At 38.3% G+C, this 27,223-nt stretch overlaps 2 protein-coding genes across 2 annotated transcripts in view; one reads left to right on the forward strand and one right to left on the reverse strand.

Annotated features, from left to right (window-relative positions):
• Window positions 1–3,072: 3,072 nt before the first annotated feature.
• LOC129259562 (uncharacterized) lies at window positions 3,073–4,164 on the reverse strand. Its single transcript, XM_054897839.2, has one exon. It carries the CDS (start codon window positions 4,162–4,164, stop codon window positions 3,073–3,075), a length of 1,092 nt encoding a protein of 363 aa, XP_054753814.2.
• A 13,799-nt stretch (window positions 4,165–17,963) lies between these two features.
• LOC129263347 (ras and EF-hand domain-containing protein-like) overlaps window positions 17,964–27,223 on the forward strand; it is a 77,687-nt gene continuing 68,427 nt past the window's right edge. The window contains exon 1 of the mRNA XM_064100759.1: window positions 17,964–18,076. Within this exon, the coding sequence (XP_063956829.1) occupies window positions 17,964–18,076 (113 nt within the window). The remainder of the gene's footprint in view (window positions 18,077–27,223) is intronic.

Here is a 27,223-nt window from a genome sequence, read left to right on the forward strand (position 1 = left end):
TCCTTCCTTAATTCATTTATGGCCTTTTCTTATTTCGAATGTACTATATAAAACTAGAAAATGGCGCATTTACTTATCGGACCTTTTGCAAACCAGACGCTGAGCTGCCATGCATCCTTTTTAGAGTGTTTGTTTACTATTCCCCAGATCAGCCCTGAAAAATCTTTAATAATTTATGACCCTTTTAACAAGATGAAGCAAAGTAAGATATGATATCTTCTTATGGATTCGAAAATGTTTATTATTCAGTCGTTAGAAATGAGCATAAATATAAGGAAATAAAACAGTCTGAATTGTCAAGACTAGCTAGTAGAAGCAGGATGAAATTTCAGTGCAACTACCGCTAAACCGGAAACATCATCATCATGCATTACATTGAAGTCGTCTTGTCTTTCATGAATCGTTAATGGAAAGGTGAAACCACGGCGTCATTATCATATACCATCAGTCACTACTCAGGTGTCCAAGTTCTTCCAACTGTCTCCCTATCTCTCTCTCTCTCTCCATACTCTCCCGGTTGTTTTAAACAATGAGCCTTGGCCGTAGGCCCTATATAGTATTAATGATGATGATGATAATGATGATAATAATGCTAACCACAACAGTATAAGAATAAGAATAATGATATAGAGGGTATTTATCAAACACACGATAGCCAGTATAGTTCTCTACGCGCTTTACAATTATGAAAAGATATAACAGTTAGATGATTTATCAACTATGACAAATGAAGAGTTTAGTTGCAAAAGGGCTTAGGTCCACTTTGGACCATTCTGAGAAAAACCATGTTTTTTATTCTCACTTACTGCAATATTCTTATGAGAAACTAAATTGTCATGATGTACTACCCTATCATGTGAACATAAAATTGGGTATAAAAGAAATCTACCTGTCTTCTATTTTTTTCTATGAATTCTTTTAAAAATTATCATTGTGGACCTAAGCCCTTTTGCAAGTAAACTGAAATGAATCCAATCTATTTTGATTAAAAAAGTGATTTTTCTTTGCCACTTTTTTCACGTTTTCATGTAAATTTCAAATTTTCTTAGTTTTCATCAAAGTGACTAAAAATTTAGAGGTTTTGAGACAGAAAACAATAAAATGTATGAACAATGGACCTAACCCTTTTTGGCAAATGAGCTCTTCAGAAGAGTTTGTTTGCAAAAGGGGTTAGGTCCACTCCAAGAAAATCATTTTTTTTTATTCTCCTATATTGCATTTTCTTATGCGAAACTAAATTTTCAAGATTCCCTACCATGACAACATAAAATTGGGTATAAAAGAAATCTTCCTTTATTCATATTTTTTAAAATATTCTTTTCCAAAAAAATTCGGTGTGGACCTAATCCCTTTTGCAACTAAACTGAAATGGACCTAATCCCTTTCGAAAAAATGATCACTTTTAAATAGGAATTTCAACTTTTCTTTGGTATCATCTTATAGAGCTACTACAAATCTATACATTGAGACCCAAAAATAAAAAAATTGATGAAAAATGGACCTAAGCCCTTTTGCAAATGAGCTCTTCAAATGCATTAACCAAAATATGCCATACTGTAACCGAATATAATTTATCAAAGAAAACGCGCAACTTGTGCATATGAACATGATGAACGTAAACCCAATCTAGATCTGAATGTATGTGAGTATATTCTTGTCTCGATCCACACAAATTAAAATGTAAACACTATATAACCAATAAACCATCACACACTGACACATCTACGCACACCCATTTCTACCCCACCTTTCCCATTTAACACACATGCACAGACGCACACATATGCCAACTCCCCTCTCCACACACCCCTTCACTGCAGTGGTCGACCCATATTATGGATCGCTAAATATATACCGTGTGAGTAAAACTTGACATCTCACTAATACCCGATTTAAGGAAATAATATGCCATGAACACATAATTATCATAATGGCATGAAAGAGTATCTTCTCCCAAATGATTTGATACCATATTTATGTGGTATGTGTTAAAACTGGGATGATCAGGAGGTATTCTTTGCAGTGATGTAAATTTTGATTTGCGCAAAAATAAGTCATGCCTGCATAAAAATCAATTTCAAAACACCTTTACAATAACTTACATTGAAATTGTTTATTCAAAACTTTTAGTATTAATTCCCAAGTCAATTTTATTAAAAAGGGAACTCATGTAGGATTATGACATCATTGGCATCTGGCTTTATTCATTGCAGTCATGCCTTACTTTGGTGCAGATCAAAATTTATATCTCTGCACATAATACCTAGTGATTATTCAAGCGTGAAGACATGATACATAAATATGGTATCAAAATACTTGGGAGAAGATCCACTTTCAGGTCATATATTGTGATGATGTGTTCTGCTTAAATTTGGGATTTGCGAGGTGTCAAGTTTTTGTTTTGAATCACACGGTATAAATGTAGGTCTATATCACTACCACCATGTTATGTTTGACATGTTTGACATTACCTGAAGTTTGTCCAGAAGAGTTTTGTCGACACTCATTACCTTAAAAACAACCACATATTCACAAATCATCAATATCATGAATATAATGGTAAGTTCATCTGTTTTGGAAATAAGATCACTTTTGGGTTCTCTTCCGACTTTGGATGCTTATGAAATTTAGAGTACTTCAGAAAATACACATCAGCATCTCGGCAAAACAGTTATGTAATTTGATCTTTGAAGGTTTCCATGGTGGAGAGAATATTGAAAGGTTTACGGTAAACACCATGTATGTAGTCCTGAAAAGGACTGTTTGTTATTCTTTCTTGAATATATGTTAGCTCTGAAAAGAACTGTTATCGACGTTTCGACCAGCGTGTTCTGGTCGTCATCAGGAATGAAGATCCACTTGAAAGACTAAGCTTATAACCAAGTTGGTTATGAGGATGTAATTAAGGTTGAGCCAATAGGAAAGCAGGAACGGAGAGGTAATTAAAGATGAACCAATAGGAAAGCAGGAGGATAGTGATTGGTCAGTAGTTGATTGGAAACTAATTGGTGTTAATCCCGGATTAATCCTCTGTGGTTACGTAAGACTTCTATTGTGTTGGAGATTAGGCATCTATTGATTGGTAGTCTTGTTTAGCAGTGGGTTCCAAATATTGTTGATGAGTAGGCCGCTGTCTTGTGGTACTGTGTCGTGTTGGGTGATCTCTATGGCCTCTCGTACCCGTCTGGTATGCCAGTGCTTGATTGATGTTAGTAACTTGGCGTCCTCCCATAGAATCTTGTGTTGGAGTTGGTTAGCATGTTTGGCTATCGCAGACTTCTCCCATTCCCCCTTGTTGTAGCTGTTCTGATGTTCCTTGAGTCTGGTAGTCAGGTTGCGTCCAGTTTCACCGATGTATACCTTTCCACAAGAGCATGGTATCCTGTATACTCCAGGGCGTGACGCTGAGGGTTTGACGTCCTTATGAGTATAAAGGGCAGCATGTAACTTGTTGGAAGATCGGTGTCTCACTTCAATTTTGGCTGCTCGGAATATGCGTTGAAGTTTGTGGGAAGTAGGACCTAGGTAAGGCAAGACAACCGTAGCTTTGGTGGGCTCCTTCGGACGAGAAGAGGTTGGTCTGGTCTTGATCTTGTGTGGAGGATAACCGTTTATGGTCACGAGTGTCGACTTGATGTGATCTAGTTCTCGTTGCAGGTGGTTGTCATCGCTGATAGAGTGCGCCCTCTTGACCAATGTTCTTGGAACAGACTGTAGGATAGACGGGTGGTGGAACGATTTAAAGTGAAGATACCTATCAGTATGGGTTGGTTTGCGGTATACTTGGTGGGATATGTGGTTGTTGGGTTCGCGTGTAACGAGAACATCCAAGAAAGGTATGGAGTTATTCTTCTCCTTCTCCATCGTGAAGGTGATTCTGGGGTGATGAGAGTTGAGATGAAGGAGAAAATCTTCTAAGCTGCGTCTACCATGTTGCCAAATGACGAATGTATCATCTACATATCTGAGCCAGATCTTGGGTAGGAGAGGCGATGATCGAATGGCTGTCGACTCGAATTCTTCCATGTATAGATTGGCAACTATAGGTGAAAGGGGTGATCCCATAGCTGCCCCCTCCTGTTGCTTGTAGTAGTTACCTCGCCATTGGAAGGAAGTAGACTCAAGACAGGTAAGCAGTAGGTCGTGGATTTGGTCGGGTGACATGGAGGTGCGGTCTGCTAAGGAGGAGTCCTGTTGGAGTTTCTTCTTTAAGACTAAGGCTTAGTCTTTCAAGTGGATCTTCATTCCTGATGACGACCAGAACACGCTGGTCGAAACGTCGATAACAGTTCTTTTCAGAGCTAACATATATTCAAGAAAGAATAACAAACAGTCCTTTTCAGGACTACATACATGGTGTTTACCGTAAACCTTTCAATAAGTTATGTAATTGCATCTGCAATATTTATTGTCAAGCAACAAAAAGGATGTTGAAATGATAACACGCTCCGCTATTAAAATCATGACAAAGCTACCTTGCATAATCTTCAGATTTTTGTTTACAGTTAACTCTGAAAACGGGCAACATCCCCCTCCCAGAAATTCAACTAGCATCAACCATGACAACAGGAACTACAACGAAAAGGGTTATCAACTAAAAACAAATGTTGCAATTTTCCTCTAATAAAATTCATCTGTTGGTTGGAGGTTCGCCATAAAAGGAAGATGTCTAATCTTTATTTTACACATAAGCCCCTACATTTCACGTTCAATAGAAATTCCTACACATTAGAAAGCAGTGTTTAATAAAAATGACCCATTGTATACACGCGTTATCATCAGGTACAACATGGTTGTAATTCCATATGGTAACCAAAATGTGCCGTTTAGTCTCATTCTGAAAAGCGAAGCGAATACGTTTCAACTTCAGACAGACACTCTAATGTAGCTCATAAACGAAACTTCTTACAGGGAAGATAAAATAACGTTAAATGCTTTGATCGAAAACAATCGCATCATGTTTATGTCATGTGTGTCTACTTTGGAACAGGCTACGCCAGGGGCGTAGACAACGGGGGGGGATGAGGGGGATGGCATGTACAATCATCCCCCCCAGGTTTTGGGGAATGATATTTGGTTACTTAATAAGTCATAATGATGATAATAATAGTAATAATAATAATGATAACAATTATAATATTAATAATAATAATAATTATGATGATGATAATAATAATCCTCATCATTATTGTAATTGTGTTTATTGTTATTAGCCGCATTCACACGGTGAAAGCCAATTTAGACGGTAAAAAAAAGAAAATCTTACAAGTATTTTGTGGTTATCTTGTGGTTTGGAAACCACAAGATATAACCACAAGATTAATCGCGCATATTTTGCAGTGCGCGCAATCTCGTGGTGTGGAAACCAAAAGATAACCACGAGTTATTACTCCATGGATCATAGTGATACTGTTTATGTTTTTTGTATCTGTATGTTAATGAGCCGCCAGCCAATATCCATCTATGGATACTATGCCTGTTTCTTTGAGGTAAAAAAAAGCATAGTATGTACGTATTCATTATGCTTTATAATGAACAGACATATTGTTATTTGTTTGTTGTTTATGTGTTCTATTCACAAATGGCCACAGAGGCTGTTTTCATTCATAACCACATACCCATATCAAGACAACAAAGACTATACCTGCGTGTACACAGTTGACATTGGTTTTTTTTTTCTGAAGAGGTGTAACAGCAAAATTCACAGAGATAAATAAATACGTAGTGTGGTTCAATATGCAATACTATGTGTCAGTCCATTCTGTATTCGTATGCCACGGTGTGTAGATCTTGTCGATGTATGTCTGTCCATTCAAGGCGTAGTATGTGTGTGGTGCGCGCACCCGTGTGTGTGTGTGTGAGGGTGAGTATGTGTGTGTGTGCGTGCGCGCTTGTGTGTGTTATTTTACCTCATTAAGTATGCATCAGATTGCACGATTTCAAGTTCAAAATTGCAAAAGCTCTCGGGCGCTTCGCGCCCTCACTAGCGTTGGCAGCCCAGTCATCCCCCCCAGGTGTACGAACCTGTCTACGCCACTGGGCTACGCCCGCAGATGTACATAATACAACACCCCATTAAGAAACACGTATACTCCATCACGTGGGTGCTTCGGAGTAACGGTTATGCATGGTGCGTGTGCGACCAAATTAACACACGCAATACCCAACACTCGAATACATTCATATCTCATTCAGATTTTGCGCTTGAAGTAACTCGCACATGCATGGCGCCTATTACGAAAACATTCTACAATATCTAACCAGTCCAGTCGCGTGTAAATCATCAACCAGTCTCGTAAAATGATTACATCTACTTGAGGAGAAATCGCAATTACGTATACCTACTTGAGCTGAAAATCTTGTCCCTTATTTTTTTCCTGACGCGTTACAAAACGATTACCGAACACTTGCGATATTACTTTGAATTGGGTTTGGGTATTTACTGAGGTAGCGGAGTACCCGAGCGGGCCCCACGGAGCGAAGGGGGCAGTGAGCGAGGAAAGAAAACCGACGTGCAAGGTTGAGATTGAGTCAGAATGGATTGCACTGTGTTTGAGCATTCGCCGAGTATGGACGATATTCCGGATGCGGAACTCCAGGTGGAATGGGACCAGTTACTCCAGGAAATAGGCGGGACGGCACTCCTTGCCGGGTGAGTAAAAATGAATATTCAAATCGCTGTTACCATGCGTTAAATTGTGAAATTTTTCAGTGAAAGGGCGTTATTCTAGATGGCGCATTTCTATATGAAAGCAAACATTGAACACACGAGGGGCATTGACTGAGGACAGTCACTAGGGTATAGAGTCTATAGACCATAGCTTTCGAGGGTCTTTGCTTGATGTATAAAGCCGTGTCTTTCATTTTAGAAATCTTGATTCATTTCATCGATGTGTTATAAGTTCAATCAGGCATGCTAGGCCTCCATTTTAACTTATAATTTTTCCATCTATTTTGTGATATTTTCTTACTGTTAAAACTGTTAATATTTGCCCTTCTCATGGTTCTGTTATATAGCGTAACCGACAGTTCTGGGCTCTGTTTTACAAAGAGTTACGATTGATCCAATTAATCGTAACTCTATGGAAATCCATCAGTGTCATAATGTTTTCTACAGAAAATGTGCACAATGTCTTTAGTAAACAAAGAGAAGCAAAGTGAATTTTGAAGAAAACATTGAATGCATGAATATACATCATGGTTAGAAAATTTTGAAGAAACATGCATAATAGATGTTGACGTTGCTGGCCGTCCATAGTTACGATTGATCTGATGAATCTTTGTAAGACGGGGCCCTGGGATTCATTTAGAAGTTTATGAAGTTTGTGAAATCTTAAAAGTGGAGCCAAGGTAGTACAGCTGATCAACAGATGGTACAAGAAGACTGAAGATGATGATCCACAGCATTAAATTTTATATTGCGCCATATATCTTTAAAAAACATTCATATGCGCAGGCTCATCTAATAGGTTAATTACTACACATCTGCCGAGATAATTAAGTTTTGAGAGACGGTTTAAAGAGTTCTATGCCCTCAAATTCACGAAGTGAAGAAGGGAGGGAGTTCCAAAGGCGTGGAGCAATAGAAGAAAAGGCACGGTCTCTTAAAATCCCCCTAGCATGCTTAGGTGTGTGTGATGGGTACATGAAGAGTGACACCAACACCAGATGAGCGCAAGCCAGGACGTACACGGCGTTGTTCTATAAGGGGGTCACGTATCCTGGAGCTTAACCATGCACAGATTTGAAGCTTTTGGTCTTGAGATTGCCACTCTGTCATAATTGCAATCGATGGACATTGTCGTGTAAAAATGAAAATGGTTTAGTATAGAGTGGGCGACTAGTAAATTAACTCCCGGTAGGGTATTAATTGCAAACAAGTACATAGCATGAGACGTCAAAAGACATGAGTGACCTGTCACCTCCAAAACCCCAAACAAGTCGCCCAGAATGGTTCTCTGGAAATTAAGAAAATAGCCATTTGGTCTTCAAAAAGCTAAACTTATAAAATAAATTATCTGAAATGGTAATTCCTTTTCTTTATTAGTGTAATTATTTAAAGTTGTAAAATTGAATTTGACACAAGATACAACATGTAAATTTTTGCCGACTATCTGAAAGTTTCACCGAGATTGCGAAGTAAGCAACTGAGTGAGCCCCGAACTTCATGAACTTCATATGTTTTTTTCTCCTTGTTGTTTTCAAAGATCACGCTTAGTTTCTTCTGCATGCAATAAAACAACTTGTATTTGTGGTTATTGATGACCGATTGTGAAAAGTTAATTACCATTTAAAGCTCTAAGGATGTGCTTTTTCAAGTCAATGATAATCTCGAAATTCATTATGGGGAAGTAGTTGTGGTTTTTTGGGTGGCTGTCATTTTTTTCTTATGTATTTTACTTTTTTTGTTTGCTTCTGTTGTATATAATTGTGCCTTTACACCTCACTACCCCATGTTATTTTTTTTTCTTCAAAAATTGGAATATAATGTTGTACTTATCAATTTGTGATACTTTGACTAGCGGACGTTATGATTATACGTATATGAAAATTTGCTTTACATGAACATTAATAATTCTCTTGAAACCTGTTGATAACTGTGAGATGACTTTATTTTAGACGAACGAATCGCCGTATGTGGGGTTGTTGCTATGCGGGCAACGCGTGACTCGGAAAGACGAATTCTCCAAAAGCCTTGAATATTTAATCAGTCATACCGAACCGAATGTGTCGAACTTTCGTGTAAGACCGGAAATGAAAGCAATTCATGACGCTGGAGGCCCAAACCATGCACATCATATAAAAGAATATAGATTCTGTACACCCAAAATGTCGAATGGAGCATCACTCGACGCCGCTTTGACAGCACTGGCGTAAATTCCGGGGGATGGGGGGGGGGGATATACCCCCCCCCCACTTTTCGAGGAGGGGGGATGGCCTGTACAAACATCCCCCCACTTTTTACGAAAGAAATGGAAAAAAAATCACAAGAGATAATTGTTTTATTGGTGAAAATTCTTCCTGAAATACCGCTTAACAAATAAAACAATATTATTGAATCATAAAATGCAAATAAAGAGCCACTTCACCATTTCCAAACGAAATACGTATGTCCTTATTATAACATTGTAGAGAAACTCCCGTTTCTTCCGATTCATCAATGTTGGGGTCTTTGGGAAGGGATTAAGATGGAATGTCAATTCTTTTTTAATGTAACCTCTAATAAAACCATTGAACCATCATGGGGTAAAAAAAAAAAGATGATATTGGAGGGGTATTTGCCATATGAAACAAATAGTGGCGTAACTACGGGGGGGGGGGGGGCATGGGGGCACGTGCCCCCCCCCCCCCCCCCAATCGGCTGACCAAAAAAAAAACGGGGAAAAGGAGAAAAGAGGGAGACAGGAAGAGAAGCGTATAGTGGGAAAGAAGAAAATATTATTCATTATAATGTTATATTATAATTATGTTATGTTACATTACATAAGAAACATTTTTATCATAACTTCATGAAACATAATTTGACCACGGGCCTACGTCTTCATTGTTCCTGGTGCTTGCATTGTCTGTTAACGAGATATATAATCCTGTTGTACTGAAACATCCCGTTTTCAAGTCAATATAAACCAAATATATTTCCTAGCATTTTAGTTATCATTGTTTTATGTAGTAACATATGCTTCTTTTTCATTACTCAAAAAGTGATTGCCCCATGTTAAGGTCTTTGTATATATGAAACATTTCCTGTCCGTGATTACGTTCGCATTAGTGGATTGGTGAGATATGTCTGCTCTTCATGAATTCCTAAAATCAGTCCTTAAAATGTCCCTTCTTCTGATCTGAATATAAAAAATTGTCAGCTCGAGCTTCGTGCTCGCATCATTTGGATATTGAATTACGTATGGTCCTAGTTAATTCCTACAAAAAAACCTTAGAATGCCCCACTTCAGGTCTGAATTATCTAAATTTTCAGCTCGCGCTTCCTGATCGCAATATTTGATTAGTGAGATGCGTATGATAATCATGATTGCAATGAATACAAAAAGTGTTTCATGTGTTCAGATGTAATTCTTATAAACCAGCAAGCGCTTGGCACTCGCACTAGATGACTATGGTGAGATATGCATACTCTTAATGGATTCCTAAAATATATTCCTCAAAATCTCGCTGTTTGGGGTCAAAATATACGAAAACTTCAGCTCGCGCTTCGCGCTCGTATTGTTTAGCGAGAAAGGTACCTATCATGATTTCACAAATTTGATTATAATGTCTCTTTTTAGGTGTGAATATAAAAAAATTCAGCTCGCGCTTCGCGCTCGCATTATTTGATCAGTGAGATGCATATCCGTTTAATGACATTGTCCAGAAAATGTCTCTATTAGGTCAGTATAACTGGCAACTGAGCGCGCTCACTCAGTGATTCAAACATTTTGCTGGTGCCCCCCTCCCCAATGCCGTGACCCACGGTACGCCACTGTGGACATATCAATGACAATCCCTTGCATATCTAAAAACATGATTGCAAAAAAAAAGCCAAAATATTTCAGTCATCCCCCCACCCACCAACACGGATTTACGCCAGTGTTTGACAGAGAGGAGGCCTGGGTTCAACCGCCCCTTTCTTTCAACTCGGGAGAAAAGGGGAAACAATGTAAATGGGGGGGGGGGGGGAGGAAGAGAAAATAAAGAAAAGCATGAAAACAAGGGATAGGCCGATTATATTACCCTTTACAGTAACTCATAATTTTTTTCGTCCGCACAAAGCCCGCACTAAAATAATTCGCATTTAACTGTTTTGTGAAAAATAAGCGAAACTTAAAAATGTCATAACTTTCTTATTTTACATCCGATTTCGATGAAATTTGCAGTGTTATGTTTGTTTGGTTTTTTTCTTTCGATTCAAATCAACAATTTTCTGGGGTGGACTTGATCTTTAAAATGGCAAAGGCAAAGCGCAGGCTATTTTAGCCCTCGCCATATATAAATTCACAATTTTACGTCTTAGCCCAGACCTGGTCTGGACCAGCGAGGTACTGAAAGCCGCAAAAGCCACGTAAACCTAATCCGTAATAACAAAAAAAAGTCAGCTGTCTTGACCGTTATCAAAATATCGGGTACACTGCATTAAAAAGTTGTTTTATTGTTTTATCATTTTTTTTCGAGCGAATTATGATCAGAGATAATATCGAAATAATATACCACGAATTATCTGAAAAGATGTTTTTCCTACTGTAAAAACATAATAGCCAAGAATTTGAATTTTAATTTCATTTCTCGGAAATTAAGGTGATATAAGTACCATACAACGTAGTGCGTGCGCGTCTGCGTTTTTGTTTTAGTGAAAAGAGGGGTGGGGCGATAAGTTTTCTCCCTTGGAAACAAAGTTGATCCGTCTTTTGGGGTATGTTTTTTAAGGTAATCTTTACAGTATTGGGGCTGATAAAAGCTCTGCGAAATAAGTGCAAATATAGTTACATCAAGTATAACCCTACTTTTGCAAAACGTGTACGGTATAATGGAATTTTATGATATACTACATTAATTTGGTAAATTCTGATATAGCCGAACACAAGGGGAAGGGTTGGGCATGTTGGGGGAGGGGTCGGGCTTTCGGTAAGAGGAGAATAGATACATATCACATCGAACATTAATACGCCAGAAGGTCACATGTAGGAGTTATTAGGTACATTGCGAATGTGTTATGATTATCATACTTTAAGTGTGCGTGCTTGGATCGCCACTCTAACATGGCGGGGAGGGAAAAAAAAATTATATACGACACCCTTCAGCTACGCACCATTATAATTTTATGGGATGAAGATGTATTTCCATGTCACCACTGGTGTGACTAAAAGCCGTGAAGCTAGGGTCATTGCCTCGCGAAAGCTTATGATGGATGACTGTAGAAAGGGCGCGAAACTTTCGAAGCTTGCGAGGAATGAATATTTTGAAGTTGAAAGATAGAGGGGATCGGGAAAGAAGGAGGGGAAGATAGAAGGGGAATATTGAAGAAAGAGAGAGAGAGATAGTCGTCGAGGCATCGTACTTGCTTTGCGAAAAGTTTCATGGTGGATATGCCCTTTGAAAGGGCCGGGACATTTCTAAAGGCTGCAAGGATAGGTAAATCATGGAGAGAGTTGTGAAATTGAAGAAGAAGAAGACGAAGAAAGAGGAGGCGCGATAGCTCAGTCGGTAGAGCGGATTCCGGTGACCCGGGTTCGATTCCCAAGTGGTGCGCTAGTGCCCTTTGGTAAGGCATTTATCCTCATTACCAGGTCCCTCGGAGAGGACCTTAAGCCGTTGGTCCCCTGGTTGCTTGCTCACAGGCATTCGCGCTTTCATAGCAGTCAGGTAAAAAACCTCGGTATAAGAGAGAGATATAATGGGGGGGGGGTGGGAGCAAAATAAAATATATATTAAATGCGAGGTGAAGAAAGGGCGAGAGAGTGGGAGACAGAGAGCAGATTGAATGGAGAAATGACGAATAGGAATGACCAAGAAATCTACAAAGAGATTGTTTTGCCACGATCAATAATAATAGTTTTAAATTGGTAACATAGTACGAGTAAACTTGGAGATGTATCCACAATCAATACCGCCACAAACTGGATTCACCAGTTCGCGTCTTGCAAAAAGGTATGCATCAGTTCATCGGACAGTTTTCCCTTACCCAATTCGAAATGCAGAAAAAAGATTACCATTAATGACAAAAAATCCTGAGAAAGTTTTTGTTTGCTTGTTTGTTTCTGTTTTACATCGTCATGTTTCCCGGCTGAGTTTCGGACAAGATCAAGACTGAAACTGGAGTTGATACGCGACTGCATCACCCTGTCGCCATGGCAACTCCTCCTTCCTATCAGGCCAGGCACCCCCACAATCGACGTCTATTCAACAGCCCACAGGAAAATGTATAAGTGGGACTGTATTTGTATAACCGCGGAAAGACATACTGTACATTAGGTTAATAAGTTAATCAAATTACTCATGGCTGTATAGATCACAATGGATGCGTTATTTAGTCAACTGCCAACACAAGATGGATGCCGCATGTAATCATAATTGAGGACCCCGACGTTGTCAAATACTAATCCATATCCATAAATTTGTGATAGAGTTTATAAGAACCTCACCGTGTGCACCTGAATAAATCGAATATTGCATTACTCTGGATAATGTTAGTTACCCCCCGCCCCCCTTGCTACCTGTTGCGTGTTTCATAAAGCTGTTCGTAAGTTACGAATGACTTTACGCTAGACTGATGACCCTTTCTTGAGCTGTGTGATATCATCCCTATGTAGTTGACTTTCTACCTAAGAACATGTTCCAGTCATGGGTAGAGTCGCACGTAACACCTTTTTGAGACACATATCGGTACTGCTGCTAATACCACACTGCAATACACCGGTGTTAACACTGCACCAGGCGAGCTTGTGATATGATCATACCTTGCATTTAACGGTATTTGTGAATTAAGGTGTTACATTGTAGTTAACCCATTTCTGCTATTCAGTTTGTATTATTGACACTATCCGATGTTATATTCAAACCCTCTGATGTAGACCTATTTTAATACCTAAAGGTTCGGTTTTCCATAACACCGACTAAATCTTGGTTTTAATACCGTATCTACACAATCAACTAATAACGCAACTACTGCTTCTGATGCCACTTGTAATTATTTGGTTTTTCCCTTTTCTGCTTTGAAAATATAATGTGTACAGAAAGCTGGGAGAAGTGGAAGGAGAGAATGGGGGAGAAGAAGAATTTTGGGGGTGAAAGATGAAAGAGAAGAAAAAAGAATAAGAACAAGAAAAGGAAAAGGAAGGTGAGGATGCGGAGGAATTACAGGATAAAGATGACAAGGGCGTGATAAAAAGAAAAAGCGCGAACATCATAAACGGCGTAAACTACAGTAAAGATAGGAAGACAGATGAGAAGATGAACAAGAACAACAACGTAAATATACAAGAAGGAGGGAATAAAAGAAGAGGAAGTGAATGAAGGACAAATAGAAAGTGAAGGAAGGAGAGCACCAAGATGAAGGTGATAAAAAATTATATGAGGAAGAAGAGGAGGAGAAAGGGGAACAACAACAAGAGGAAGGCGAAGAAAGGGAAAGAAGGAAACGTAGAAGAAAAGACGATAACGAAGGGAGGAAAATGAAGAAGAAGAACTTAAAGAAGGAGAAGAAAAGGAAGATGAAGAAGAAAACAAATAAGAAGATAAACAAAAAAGAAGGGTGATGGCAGATAATTTTGAGGTTGAAGACTAAAGAAGGAGACTGGGAATCCAGAGTGTTTGATATACATTAGGTGAAGAAGATAAATACACATACGGATCGACCAAAAAATACAATCCCATTAAGAGATCCGTTCGGAGACGGACCAATATCATTAAGGCTTTGCTTGTATTTGCTCGATGTGTTTTGATGTGTGTCATCTATGGTCTAATGGATGTCTAGGCTCTGCTGTGATGAAGACGCTATGGATGTATGGAAAGCTTTCCGTGTATTTTATGGACGTGTTTGGTTGTGGGTCCTCTGTAGTCATGATATTCTTAGATGTCCTGGCTTTGCCACGTTGGAGACACTATGGATGTATGGAAAGCTTTTCATGTATTTCCTAGACGTGTGTTGATGTGTGCCAACTATAGTTATGATAGTCTAATGGATGTCCTGGCTTCGCCACGGTGGAGACGCTATGGATGTATGGAAATCTTTTAGTATTCTCCTGACGTGTTTTAATGTGTGAAAACTATAGTCTAATGGATGTCTTCGCTTTGCCCGTGTGAGGACTGTGTGGATGTATGAAAAACCAACGCTACATGAAACAACATGGTGCCACATAAGTGTGGCCACACAGTGAACAATGTAAAAATGTTATACACACTGATAGTGGTCAAATTGTGTAGTGTTAAGACAATTTGGCACTGTGGACTAGTGTACAGTGTACGTGTTCTCAATGTGTTGACGTAGGACTATACTTCGCCTATGTGAAAATATGGCCCACCCTGTTAAAAAGAATACACAGTGTATTAAAAAAGTGTAAAAATGTTATTTACACTGTTAAAACGCTGATAGAGTGTTCACACAATCGACTATGTCAATATGTGATTCACGATGTTTAATTGCCTCAAATTCGAAATTCGAAAGATAATAGCACACTTTGGTAACCTGTGCAATATCAGTGTGATAACGTAAGTACGCTTGTGGGAATGTGTAATTCAAATTTGTTTTGTTTTACTACATCCATATCTAAAATAACAATGCTGCCCCCTTAAAAATGAATATCTTCGGCATGCACACTATAGGAGTCTCCTTAAAAATCAGCTTCATAAAGCACACCCTGAAGCGGATTTAATATTGTTAGACATCCCCAAGACACACGTTCTGCTTTGACGAAGATGGCAATCTATTAGCGGGACAAAATCTGAGACACGAGGCATCAGATCTTATTATGGTACAGTCAATCCGGTTAAACATACTGCCCATCGACAAGTGCAATTACGTTATTATCAATGACATTCCATCGATCGGTTTGGGTTCTGTTTTGTGGTTGTGACATGCATTATTGTAAGGCAACCCTAACACGTTCTACTTTCACGAATCTGTTAGAGGGACAAAATCTCAGATAACATTTCTTATAATGCCACACATTTAGAAAAAAGCAGAAGATTTTACTGAAGAATAAAACAACAACAGTCTTTACAGAAAGAAATATCCGAATCATTCTGTAAATTGTTATAACAAGAAAGATATTCTACAATTGTTCTGTAATTTAACAGAACAGGTCTGTTTTAAAAAAGGAAAAGCAGTTTTATTACAATAAATTTGTACGGTTACATACACCAAATACCAATTGTCTGCAATTTACACAAATGCATGTAAAATTACACAGTGCAGTAAGATAAGAGGTGTTCTCGAGACTCTGCTGCAGAAATTGTTGTCTTTTTAGGTAGAAATTTGCGAACAGTGCACTGCCATACCAGTGAAAAAGACTGCTCACCGACAAGTATATTATGTTATTAGCTATGACGCAACATCGAATGGTTTAAAGTCAGCTTTGTCATTGTGACTGGGGCATTCATAATTTATTGTAAGACAACACCAAGACACCGCTCTTGTTTTGACGAGGATGGCAAACTATTACCGCCACAAAATCTCGGACACGAGACATCGGTTCTTATTTAAGCCAAGCGTGGGTGGACATACGTACAAAGGCAATCAACGACGTCGATAAGGAAGGTGGGTGGGGGCATCATATTAGGTCATTATTTTTAGCAACCGCTTCGCAGACGCTTTCTATAACGCTGATAATCTTACGTCAAAAGCCCTTCATGATAAAGCGGCCTTTGTCGAAGATCGGTATATCAAACAGCAATGATAGGGCAATCCTCCCGTTTTCTATTTATCAATTCACATGTATCATTTTATATGTATTGTTATCTGTTTTTTTTAACGAAAATAAATTCAATTCAATTCAATGTCGTCGTGTTTTCTAACGACATATTTGTATTTTTTTTCTGTCCAAATAGTAAGACGATTTGTTGTCCAGGTCCACCAACTTTCGACAATGACCCTCTAATCCGTCCATTGTAATTTGATGGGCATTTTCAATAGATTCTGAACGTTGCAGAAAGAGTCTGTGAAGTGGATGCTAAAATACGCTAATAGCCAGCCACGATGAAGCGTATGAAGCTCTAAGTTATGCTACACTCTAAAAACACTGAGTAAAATTTTACCCAATTTTGGGTAGAAAGGGAGCATGCATGTTTTTTTCCTGGGTATTTTATTTACCCCATATTTGGCTATTTCAACGCAACATTGCGTAAAATTTACAAAATGTACACAATTTACCCAACCAACATGCATAATAATAATAATAATAATATTCCGCATTTATATAGCGCTTAACACATCGGAACGCGCTTTACAGATATATTATTACCCCGGTCATCGGATCCTTGCATGCCCGCATACAATGTATGCACCTTCTCCACTCCCTGGGGAGCATTCCAACAAGAGTTCTAAGACTCAATTGCTAGGCATACTACATAGGCTTTCGCATCCTACCGGGTACCCATTTAACACCTGGGTGGAGAGTGGCAAATTGTGGATTGACGCCTTGCCAAAGGACGCTAGGCCATGGTGGGATTCAAACACACGACCCTCTGATTACAAGGCGAGAGTCAGAACCGCTACACCACGGCGCTTCCATGCATGTTTCCATTTCACACAATATTGGTAAACTTTTTTAGAGTGTCGTGTCACATTGGTAATACCGACTCCAGACGGATAAAAAACTATTACTTTATTACCAACGACGTACCATCGGTCGGTTTTTCGTTCGTGCGGCTGTAGCATTAAGCGCGGGTGGATGTACAATGGAAGAAGATGGTTGATGGCATTATAACATAAGATAAATCCGTGAAGTAGCATAACGGAACCACGGTGCTCTTAACATAAAGCTTGGGGATTGATTGTGGGATGGACTTTTACGATTTATTGCATTGATTAACGTGTATGATCACTCCTAAAAATCATCTTCATGATCAATTGCTAAGTTTTATCTTACGGGGCCCATGCAGGTACAGATCTCACACGCCTAAATACTACTTGAAAGCAAAAGGTATTCTTTATATAGACCAAATTCATTCATAGGATTGTAATTTGATGTAGATGAGAGAGGAAAATGTAGGAATATCATGTGGCGTCTAACACTGATTCTAAAAGAAGAGGAAGAAGAAGAAAAAGAAGAAGGAGAAGAAGAAGAAGATCAAGAACAAGAATAAAATAAAAAGGAGGAGAAGAAGGAGATGAAGAAGTCGAAAAAGGAAAAGGATGAGGAGAAGAAGAAGAGGAGAAAAAGCAGATGAAGAAAAAGAGGAAGAAAGGGGAGGGGAAACAGAGAAAGAAGGCAAAGAAGAAAAAACAGAAGTAGAAGAAGACGAATAAGAATAAAAAAATGAATGAGAAGGAGGAGAAAGAGGAGAAGAAGAAAATGGAGGAGAAGCAGAAGAAAAAGGAGAAGGAGGAGATCGGGAAGGAGATGGAAGATAAGAAGAAGAAGAGGAAAGAGTAAAAAAAGAGAAAGAGAAGAAAAGGAAGGTAAAAAAGGACGAAAAGAGGGGAGAACTGAAAAACTATAAGGAGGTAACAATTCAAAATATCATGAAAGAAAATAATATTGGAGAAGAAAAAAAAATAATAGTACAACAGTAAGGTAGCTTTGAAGTTATTATTCGTCAAATCACGGATACTTGAGTTGTGATCCAAAGAGAAATTGATCTTGCTCTGTAAGTGGCATCTTTCATTACGGAGTAAATAGATTGATTCTATTACAATTTCAACTTTGGTATTTGTGGATTGTGAGCAAACAATCTATTATTCCTGAGGGCAACACATTCAAATTGCAAAAAAAAAAACAAGATTGTGACGCTGATATTGAGACGATTAATGCCAACATACACGATGGAGGAAAATCGCGAAAAATTGAGAAATAGAGAACCGCCAAGAGAAATGGAATGTAATACAAAGTTTCAAAACGTTTGTATTGCCGGTATGAGTATTGCCAGCTATGGCGTGTTTTCATATTTAAAAAGAAGAATAGTTGCCCCCGAATGTTTAAAAAATTCATTGCCTTATTAGAAACAAATACCTCATTGCATTCATATATTATATAATTATCATGGATTAGAAAGTAGACCCACATTAACCGTGGAGCCATAACACTCCGTAAAACAATGCAGCTTTTTAGATGTTATAAAAATAACTTACTAACTAACTTAATTGGTTGAATACAAAACTTGATACTTTTCTGTAGTGTTTTTAATACCTTTTCCCTCAATTTATTTGGTCGTTCTTTTCGCACCTTAATAGCTTTCTCCCTTTGCTTTCCAGCTCTGCGTTTTTACAGCCTTAATCATATCATGTCATTTGTCTAGGCAATTTCGCTCGTGTCTTTGTCTTTTTAATACAATTTCATATCTCAGACTAAGCGTATCCCCCTTCTTAATTCCCCCTTTTTCAATATGCATACTCCCCTTCTTTCTTCACTTTCTATTTTTCTCTCTCACTTTGCATTCATCCCAAGGTTTAACAAACTTCTGTATCAGACGTTTTCTTTCTATATATCTTTGCCCTTCCTTTCTCCCTAATTGTCTCTACCCCCCCCCCCCTCTTTCTCTCTTTTCCCCCTCTCTCACCTTCCATTACCGCGAACTTCAAATTTTCCTCTTTTTTTGAATGTCTAATATTCAGCATTCTCTGTATTACACATTTTTCCTTCTCTTCTCCCTTTCTCCCTTCTCCTTGCTTTACATCACGGTAAAACGAACTAAAAATTTTCATGCCTTGTTTTCTAAGATGTATTGGAATGTATCTCTCTCTATCACATGTTTTTCCTTTGTATTTCCCCCTCTCTCACTCTACCCATTCCACACTCCCCTTTTCTCCCACTTTCCCACCCCCTCTCTCCCTCTCTATTTCTCACTCTCATCTTCCATTACCGCACGGTTCAGTGAACTCCTTCAATTCCCATCCCGTCCCGGCGGATCGCCGGACCGTGATGAATTAACTCCGCGTATCGTTCTCGGTTTACTAACCATCCGAAATCTTCCCCAGACAAGATCCGACACAACACCATGATTGCAGCTCAAGCGGTAGATCCCAGAAGAGTACATGCAATAACGATTGCCTCCACCCTATTCAACCTCGAAATAACCTTGTAAATTCCAGCTCAAATGCTTCCCTCAAAAGCATCTTACCAGGTACGCTATTATAGTAAAGACCAATTTCGATTTGTCCCGATAGTTAGATTGGTCCATCTCTCTTACGCGCGCGCACACACACACACACACCCTCACCCACTCTCTCGCGCCTGACAGAGCAGTATACTTAACTTCAGTCACCAATTATAGGGCTTGCACACGATCGTACGTACATGTATATTCTATCATCAAGATATAGTATACATCAATAATTTCTAATGAAGGTTAAATTCACCCATCTCTATAACCACACATACACACACACACACACACACACACCTTTACCCATCCACACCCACCCTTCCGCACCAAACAGAGCAATATACTTCAACCACCATTGGTTGGATGTTCGTACGAAATGTGTACTCTATCATGTTTACAGTAAACAGTGATGCTGCTGTCAAAGTCCAATTACATTGCTTTTTTCTTTGAGCATTTTCCTTTTAATTCCTTTATTGACTCCGACACACACACACACACCCTCACATAAATCGTATGTCAATGTATAAGACTTTATATTCAAACTTCCCCACATTTTTCTTGAACGTTGTGAAGTTATTTATATTCCGTCTTATTAGTAAATAACATGAACAATGCGTTGAATTTCTAGCGACAGTTTAGATTTGGCCATCACTCTAACCACACTCACACACATGCAACCACAGCCGATCCTTTGCACGTTTTTGTCCTTTTTAAAATGTGAACAAACTTTGATAGAAACAAAGAAGGCTTTCGGCATTTTCGGGTTGTGTGGGAAGTGCGAATTAAAAAGACACATTCTAAAAATGTTCCCTGAATAAATTCGTGGAATTTGAATTTGAAATGAACATTTTTAGCCTACAACGTGCTTGTTTGGTGCGAGTTCTTCCTTAGATGAAGCAATTAAAGATGAGGTGTTTATTCTAATATTATCATTACGTTATTCTGAAAGAGACACAGACTGAAAGCAAAATATCTGATTGAGAACAGAGCATGCATGCAACACTATTCTGTATTCTAAAAGGCTGAAAATAACAAGAGCAGAATAATCGTCGGGCAACAGGCGATAGACGTCCACAGACCTAGGAAAAAAGCCATATCAAATGTGAAAAGATTCCCTGATGAAATAAAATGTTTGTTTTTCGACTTTCAATAAAACAAGTCCCCGGTCATGTGCCGATAGAGATCCCTGGCAATTGTGACCTGATCAAAGCAATTCTTGCCAAATGAGAGAAAGATTTGTTTTGGATTTCTGTTTTTTTCGATGGCATCTTCCTTGGTCCATAAACGACAGAAAAAATAATATAAAACTTGAAAGCCAAGATTTATTTTGTCAACAGAAAGACAACAAAATGTTTATTTTGAGCACATGTCTTACAATCTCTTCTTTTTTATAATTCTGTTGCTGTATGAAATACACATCCATTTCATCCCAATTTTGTCCTTTTTTTAATAATTGCATAATTCTGCTGCTTATTTTATCTTAGTGTTTCTCTCTTTGTATGGTTTCATTTCCTTTTCAATTGACGTTTGCCACCGTTGCATTATTTTTCTCATTTTGTTTCAGTCCTAGTTTTTTGTTTGTTCCATGTATTTCCCCATTAATTAACACTTTAAATCATCAAGATCTCTCTATATCTTTCTGTCAAAGCCTGGGGATTATTTAATGTTTTCCATCTTATCAAATCGTCAACATGGTCGACAGCACCCCATCTCTTTCAACCCCTCTTTCTTGCGTCACGCTACCGGATGGGAGCTAAGTACAACACTCATGACACTCCAAACATGTTAACAACGAGGCATACATGATTGTCTGATTTTCTATTCATAACATATATTTTCGTCATGACTTCGTTTTGCAAAAAGCGGAGAAATAAAAAAGAACACACATACAAAAATCTTTATATACATACAATCTATTCATGTGAGGAGAAGTGCTAGGGAACGAACTGATTGAGGAAATTCTATTAACAGTATATGTAAGGCCTTTTCAGTCGATTCAAAACACGAATATGAAATAAACCTTGACATTTGGAGATAGCAAATGAGAAATTTTTATCTTATTCTTCGAAATCATATTTTTTGCAACAAGTGATGTGGAAATAGGGAAGAAATTGAAATGTGCACATATAAAGGGGATGTAAGGTACAATGCGATATTAACAAGAATGATAGAATAAGAAGAGAGTTTTTTTCGTGCGAAAATCTTCAAATGTGGAAACACTGACTAACAAACAGAAATGATGATTGTGGGGGGGGGGGGCAAGTACACTGATATAATTATGTTGTGCATAATTATGTTACACGCTCGACCACGGTTTGACAAATAAAAATCCATAAATTGAAAGAAACACTGACCAAATTACAATATCGTATAAGCAAGGGGAGTCATTTAGCGCGGTCAATGTGAGGACATGTGAGGGTGCGTGTGTGTGTGTGTGTGTGTGTGTTTATGTGGGTGATGTCATACTCCCAATTTAAAATATAGTATATATGTGATATATCATACATGTGTATAGATTTGGCGACTCTATTTAAATATGTTGTGATAGAAATAGACATATGGCCTAGAAAACAATGATAGGCATATAGCTTAAATATAAGTTTCCAAGAGCCATCATCCGTTTTGAATTTGCACTGTCTTTATATTTAAAAATGGAGTGCAATTGGCTGGACGTGATCTACTATCATTACCATATACTGTAAACTGTTTAACATTTGATGAATTAAGAATTGTTTATCATGGCTTTCTGTCACATGTCCGCGGTTAGTGGGTAAAAGACAGAAACGTCCCCATTTACAGATACATGCACATTCCGACACGCACGCATCTACACAGGGACACACACATAGTCACCCACACTTCACGTCCACGTATCTATTACCCCCTCTCACACACGCACACGCACGCAGACTTACAGAAAGCAAAAAGCAAAAGCCCTCCAATATTCCATTTGCTAAGATAAACAAATCGGTGACGAAAAGGACAGATGATATTAGATCCCACACTAAATATCTCACCTAATGGACGGCCTTAAATGTGACAGATAAATGTCCCCATTTGTAGGTACATGAACATTTTGAAACACACATATAATGACACACATAAAAACGTGAGCGTCTACGCATCTTAACTCATAAAAACACACACACGCGCGCACACTCACAGAAAACATTGCACGTGCATTAAGAGAGGATTAGATTCATGGCAATAAAAAAGCAAAAGCCCACCAACATTCAATTCTCTAAGATAAACATGACGACATAAGATCCCAACTTAGCCCGAAAAAAGTGTCTTTGAGGCAAATTTGATATCTCAACTGATGGATGGCCTTAGATGTGACAAAGATGTATTACTTTGTCACCTCCCATAATAAGATCTCTTAAAAGCTCTGGCTTGTGCATGCTGATCCTGCTGACTTAACATCCTTCTGTTCTGACGTACAATGCTTAACCGAGCTACATGTAAAAGGTATATGAGATGTAAAAATAACCTCACAATAACTTCTTAATTCCATTGAATATCTAGCCAATCGGACATCATGCATCGGTTATTTTCCAGCACCCTCTTTCATTAGGTCTCCGTTTAAAAGATAGGAAATGACATTATTTCCGAACAAAAAATAGTGAGACGAAAAAGTTCTTCATCAAACTATGTACATATTTTGATCACTTTTCAATTCGATCCTAATTTGGTTCACCTTTTTTTTCTGATCTCTTTTCTTCTTTAATATGTTGTTCGTGTTGAATATCATGAAATATTTAGATATGTAACAGATGAAATATGACAATCGCATGATGCTTGTCTGTTTTGTCCTGAGAACAAGAATTTAAAATTCCAGAAATCAAGAACAAAACGACGATCAAATAAGACATCGAAAATGTGCGCTTTCCTTTGAGCGCATTATAATCCAAAGAGAGCTTGATCAGACTGGCATTTATGGAGAGTGACAGTTAACGGAATATGTTACACGACTCACCATTAAAGCAGCAGCAAAACAATAAAAAATAAAAATAAATAGCAAGTCCTAAATTTAGTTCATTCTTTCTTCATCCAAGAATATTCTTAAAGAGTTACAAGATCTGTTAATGCCGCATGGTCATGTATAACATATTTCCTACAATTTTCTTTTTATAAGTTAATCTGATGTTCATATTCAGACATCCAATGAGCTGTTGAGTAGTTCAGTAAACGAACTATCAAGACATGATCTGTAACAGAGAGAGAAATGGATAGAGAAGGAAAGGGTATTTCAAAAGGCAGCGTGGATTAGTTGGATTATTCGATGGCGTGCAATGGTCCGAAAAATAGAGATACATGGATGAATGCTTATACTTTACCTCTCATGTTTACCGCTAAACATGTCAGTTCTTTGTGATTTTGGGTATTCCGCTGGTATTTAAAACACAAATATAAATATTACTTTCATCTCCATTTTTAAATCCTGATTACATATCTGACTCGTCTTACCTGCAAAGAAACGTCCTCGTTCATTTGTAAATCCCCCGATTATTATTATTATATTTTTTTTTTTTTGGGGGGGGGGGATCATGGAAGCGCACGAAACGAGGGGGGAGGTTTTTACTAGAAAATGTATGGTGGTCTTGAAAAGTTAGCGAAAATAGTTAATGGTTATAGAGGACAGGATGTAATAATGAGATATCGTCATTAACTAATGTTCTCGAGTTGAAGGAAAATATAACCATTCTCTGGTCGGCGCAGCAATCTTTTTTAGCTCGTTTAACATGAAGCTTTGTGGTATCTGTTACATCTTACATGTTTGACGGATGGGGGAGAGGCGAAAACATTACTCTCTTTACGATGATCTTATACAGGGGCTTGTTTGAATTAGGACATGGAGGTGACACGATCATTCTGCCTCGGCAGCTTATAATTGGAAGTGTTTCAAATCACACATGTTTTCACACATGATCTTATACACAGGTTTGCTTGAATGTGAACACGTTGGTGATAAGGACCTTGTAACATGTCTAAGCTGGTGTCTTTAACAGTGAAAGTGTTTTCACTTTGCTTTCACACATGATATCACACAGTTTTGTGTGAACGCGAATATAATGGTGATGAGGTCCGCGTACGTTCAACAAGTGTTTCGAATTACACCTTTGTTAACATTATGATCCTTTACACAAGTAGTTGTTTATGTGAATATGACGGTTTACTTTCAATTCGTCTAATGCCGATTCGTCCGTTTGCCAACTCGTCTACTAACATTTGGTCTACCCTTAGTTCGTCCATTATCCACATGGTCTTATTGCCGATTCGTCCACTCACCAATTCATCTAATAACCAGTTGGTACAATAAATATTTGCTCAATATACTATTTGGTCTAATTGGACGAAGCGTTAATTGTGCGAAACGAATGAAAATGAAATGGATATAAGACCAACTGGTTATGGGACGAAATGGTCATAGACGAAATGGTTGTTAGACGAAGTGATGATTGGATCAAATGGTTATAGGACCAAATGGTCCTTAGACGAATGTTGATGGACGGAATGGCATTAGACTTAATAAAAGTAGACCATGTGGTGAGTGGACGCGTTGGCAGTAGACGAATTGGCAATTTACCCTCATAACATGTCTTAGTAGATCACTTTAACATTGTGTTTCAAATCACACCCGTGTTTCACACGTGATCTAATGCACAGGTTCACGTGAATGTGAACGCAATGGCGTTAACGTCCCCCTAAGCAAGCATGTTCAACATTGAATGTGTTTCAAATTTCACCTGTGTTCACACGTGGCCTTACACCATGCACTCGCAAATCTGTCTCGAGTGAATACATGGGTGGTGGAGTCGCACACGTCCCGTTTAGTTATACTACCCCCCTCCCCGATACGTGGGAGTACATCCTCTTACAGCATGCCACAAGCCCTCCCTGGAGGACTCCGTTATGACACCTTACGAGAAGCATCGTCGCATTTCCAACGACATTAAGCGACAGTCACCGGAGAAAATGTGACGCAGTTGCACATTTCCCATACATCTTTAAAAAACCACTGTACAACTTCCCACCATTAGCGTTTCCCATCTGTATTCAAGACGTTCAACACAAAACCTCAAGGAAACATATAATGTCTTGTCTGCCGATTTGTTAAACTCGCAAAAAAGTGCTACGTTATTTTCTTATTAATGCATTCAATTATGCTTCCAATAACACGCATAGCAATATGATTCCACCCCATAAGCTTAAAACGACCAGGGCAATACCCCTATACTTTAAAATTAGGCAATATTATTTACTATTACCTGTAATTGCGACTTTCCAAAGAGATACCACCATTTACTTTATTATTGCCTGAGGGTATGCTGTATAGAAGGAAAGCAATTTGAGATTACTCTTCGGTGCCCTCGTCCTACTTACCTTCGCTCCGGCTGACCATTAATCATGCTTCTTGTTTTTCCCGATGGAAATGGACTCCTTCAAATACTCCAACGGACTCGCTCCCTTGATTTGTTCCGAATTATGCATGCGTTATGGTCAGAGCAAAAACGTGCGTAATTTGTGAAATCGTTTTCAAAATACTTTTCGAAATGTTACGAGAGCGCTGGCCGTAGCCTCATTCCACGAGCTGGTCATATAAATATTTGTGGGTGCAAATCTCCAAAATATTCTTGTGTAAGATGCACAGATAGTTCCTATTGAATAACAAGATCATTAAACATAAAAATCTATTCAAGAATTTATGTCTGCTCCTTCGATCAAAAAGCATGATTAAAAGAACCCCTCTTCAGTATATCCATCATTAATGAGATATATTGTATTACACGGGTGATTTATTATTGCATGAACAAGACAGTCATCAGAATTTTATAAATGGAATAAAGATGAAAAGAGCGCAGAGCGGTTGGTTTATTGCATATTCCTCAGTTCATGAAGATATAAACAATATCCTCGAAACACTGCAAATCGTATAATTCAAGGATTTTGTTATATTTTTAATCAATGCTGTTAAAATCTTTGAACTTCCTTGTTAGAGTATCTCTTTAAGTTTCATATTTAACATCAAGCATTCCTTTTCTTGATCATTTCTAGTCAGGATTTAAGAGTTGAATATTGATAGAGATCGATTTCAAACAAGTTGGATTCATTCAATTTTAGAAAGGAAGAGTAGAATTAAGCATTGTTGTGAGGGTTTCACTCGTGCAAGCAACGTAATAGGGAGATCTTACTCGGATCGCACTTATGTGAGCACGAACCTTGCCATTATTTAGTAACATGACACAGGTTTCCCGCCAAAAGCACGCATTCACAAATTGTCAAGAGGTTGCATGGGTAAAGTCAGGTAACCTTTTCAATGTTTTATCGCCTGCTGCTGTAGTACTAAGCTATCAACATGGTATTTTATAGTTTTTTTTTAGTTATATGCAATGCCAATACTATCCTTTTCTTCTCTTATTTTTCTTCATCATCAGCATCATCACCACCACCACCACCACCATAATCATCATCA

The sequence above is a fragment of the Lytechinus pictus genome, chromosome 6, assembly GCF_037042905.1.
Source record: "Lytechinus pictus isolate F3 Inbred chromosome 6, Lp3.0, whole genome shotgun sequence".
Classification (NCBI taxonomy): Eukaryota; Metazoa; Echinodermata; class Echinoidea; order Temnopleuroida; family Toxopneustidae; genus Lytechinus; species Lytechinus pictus.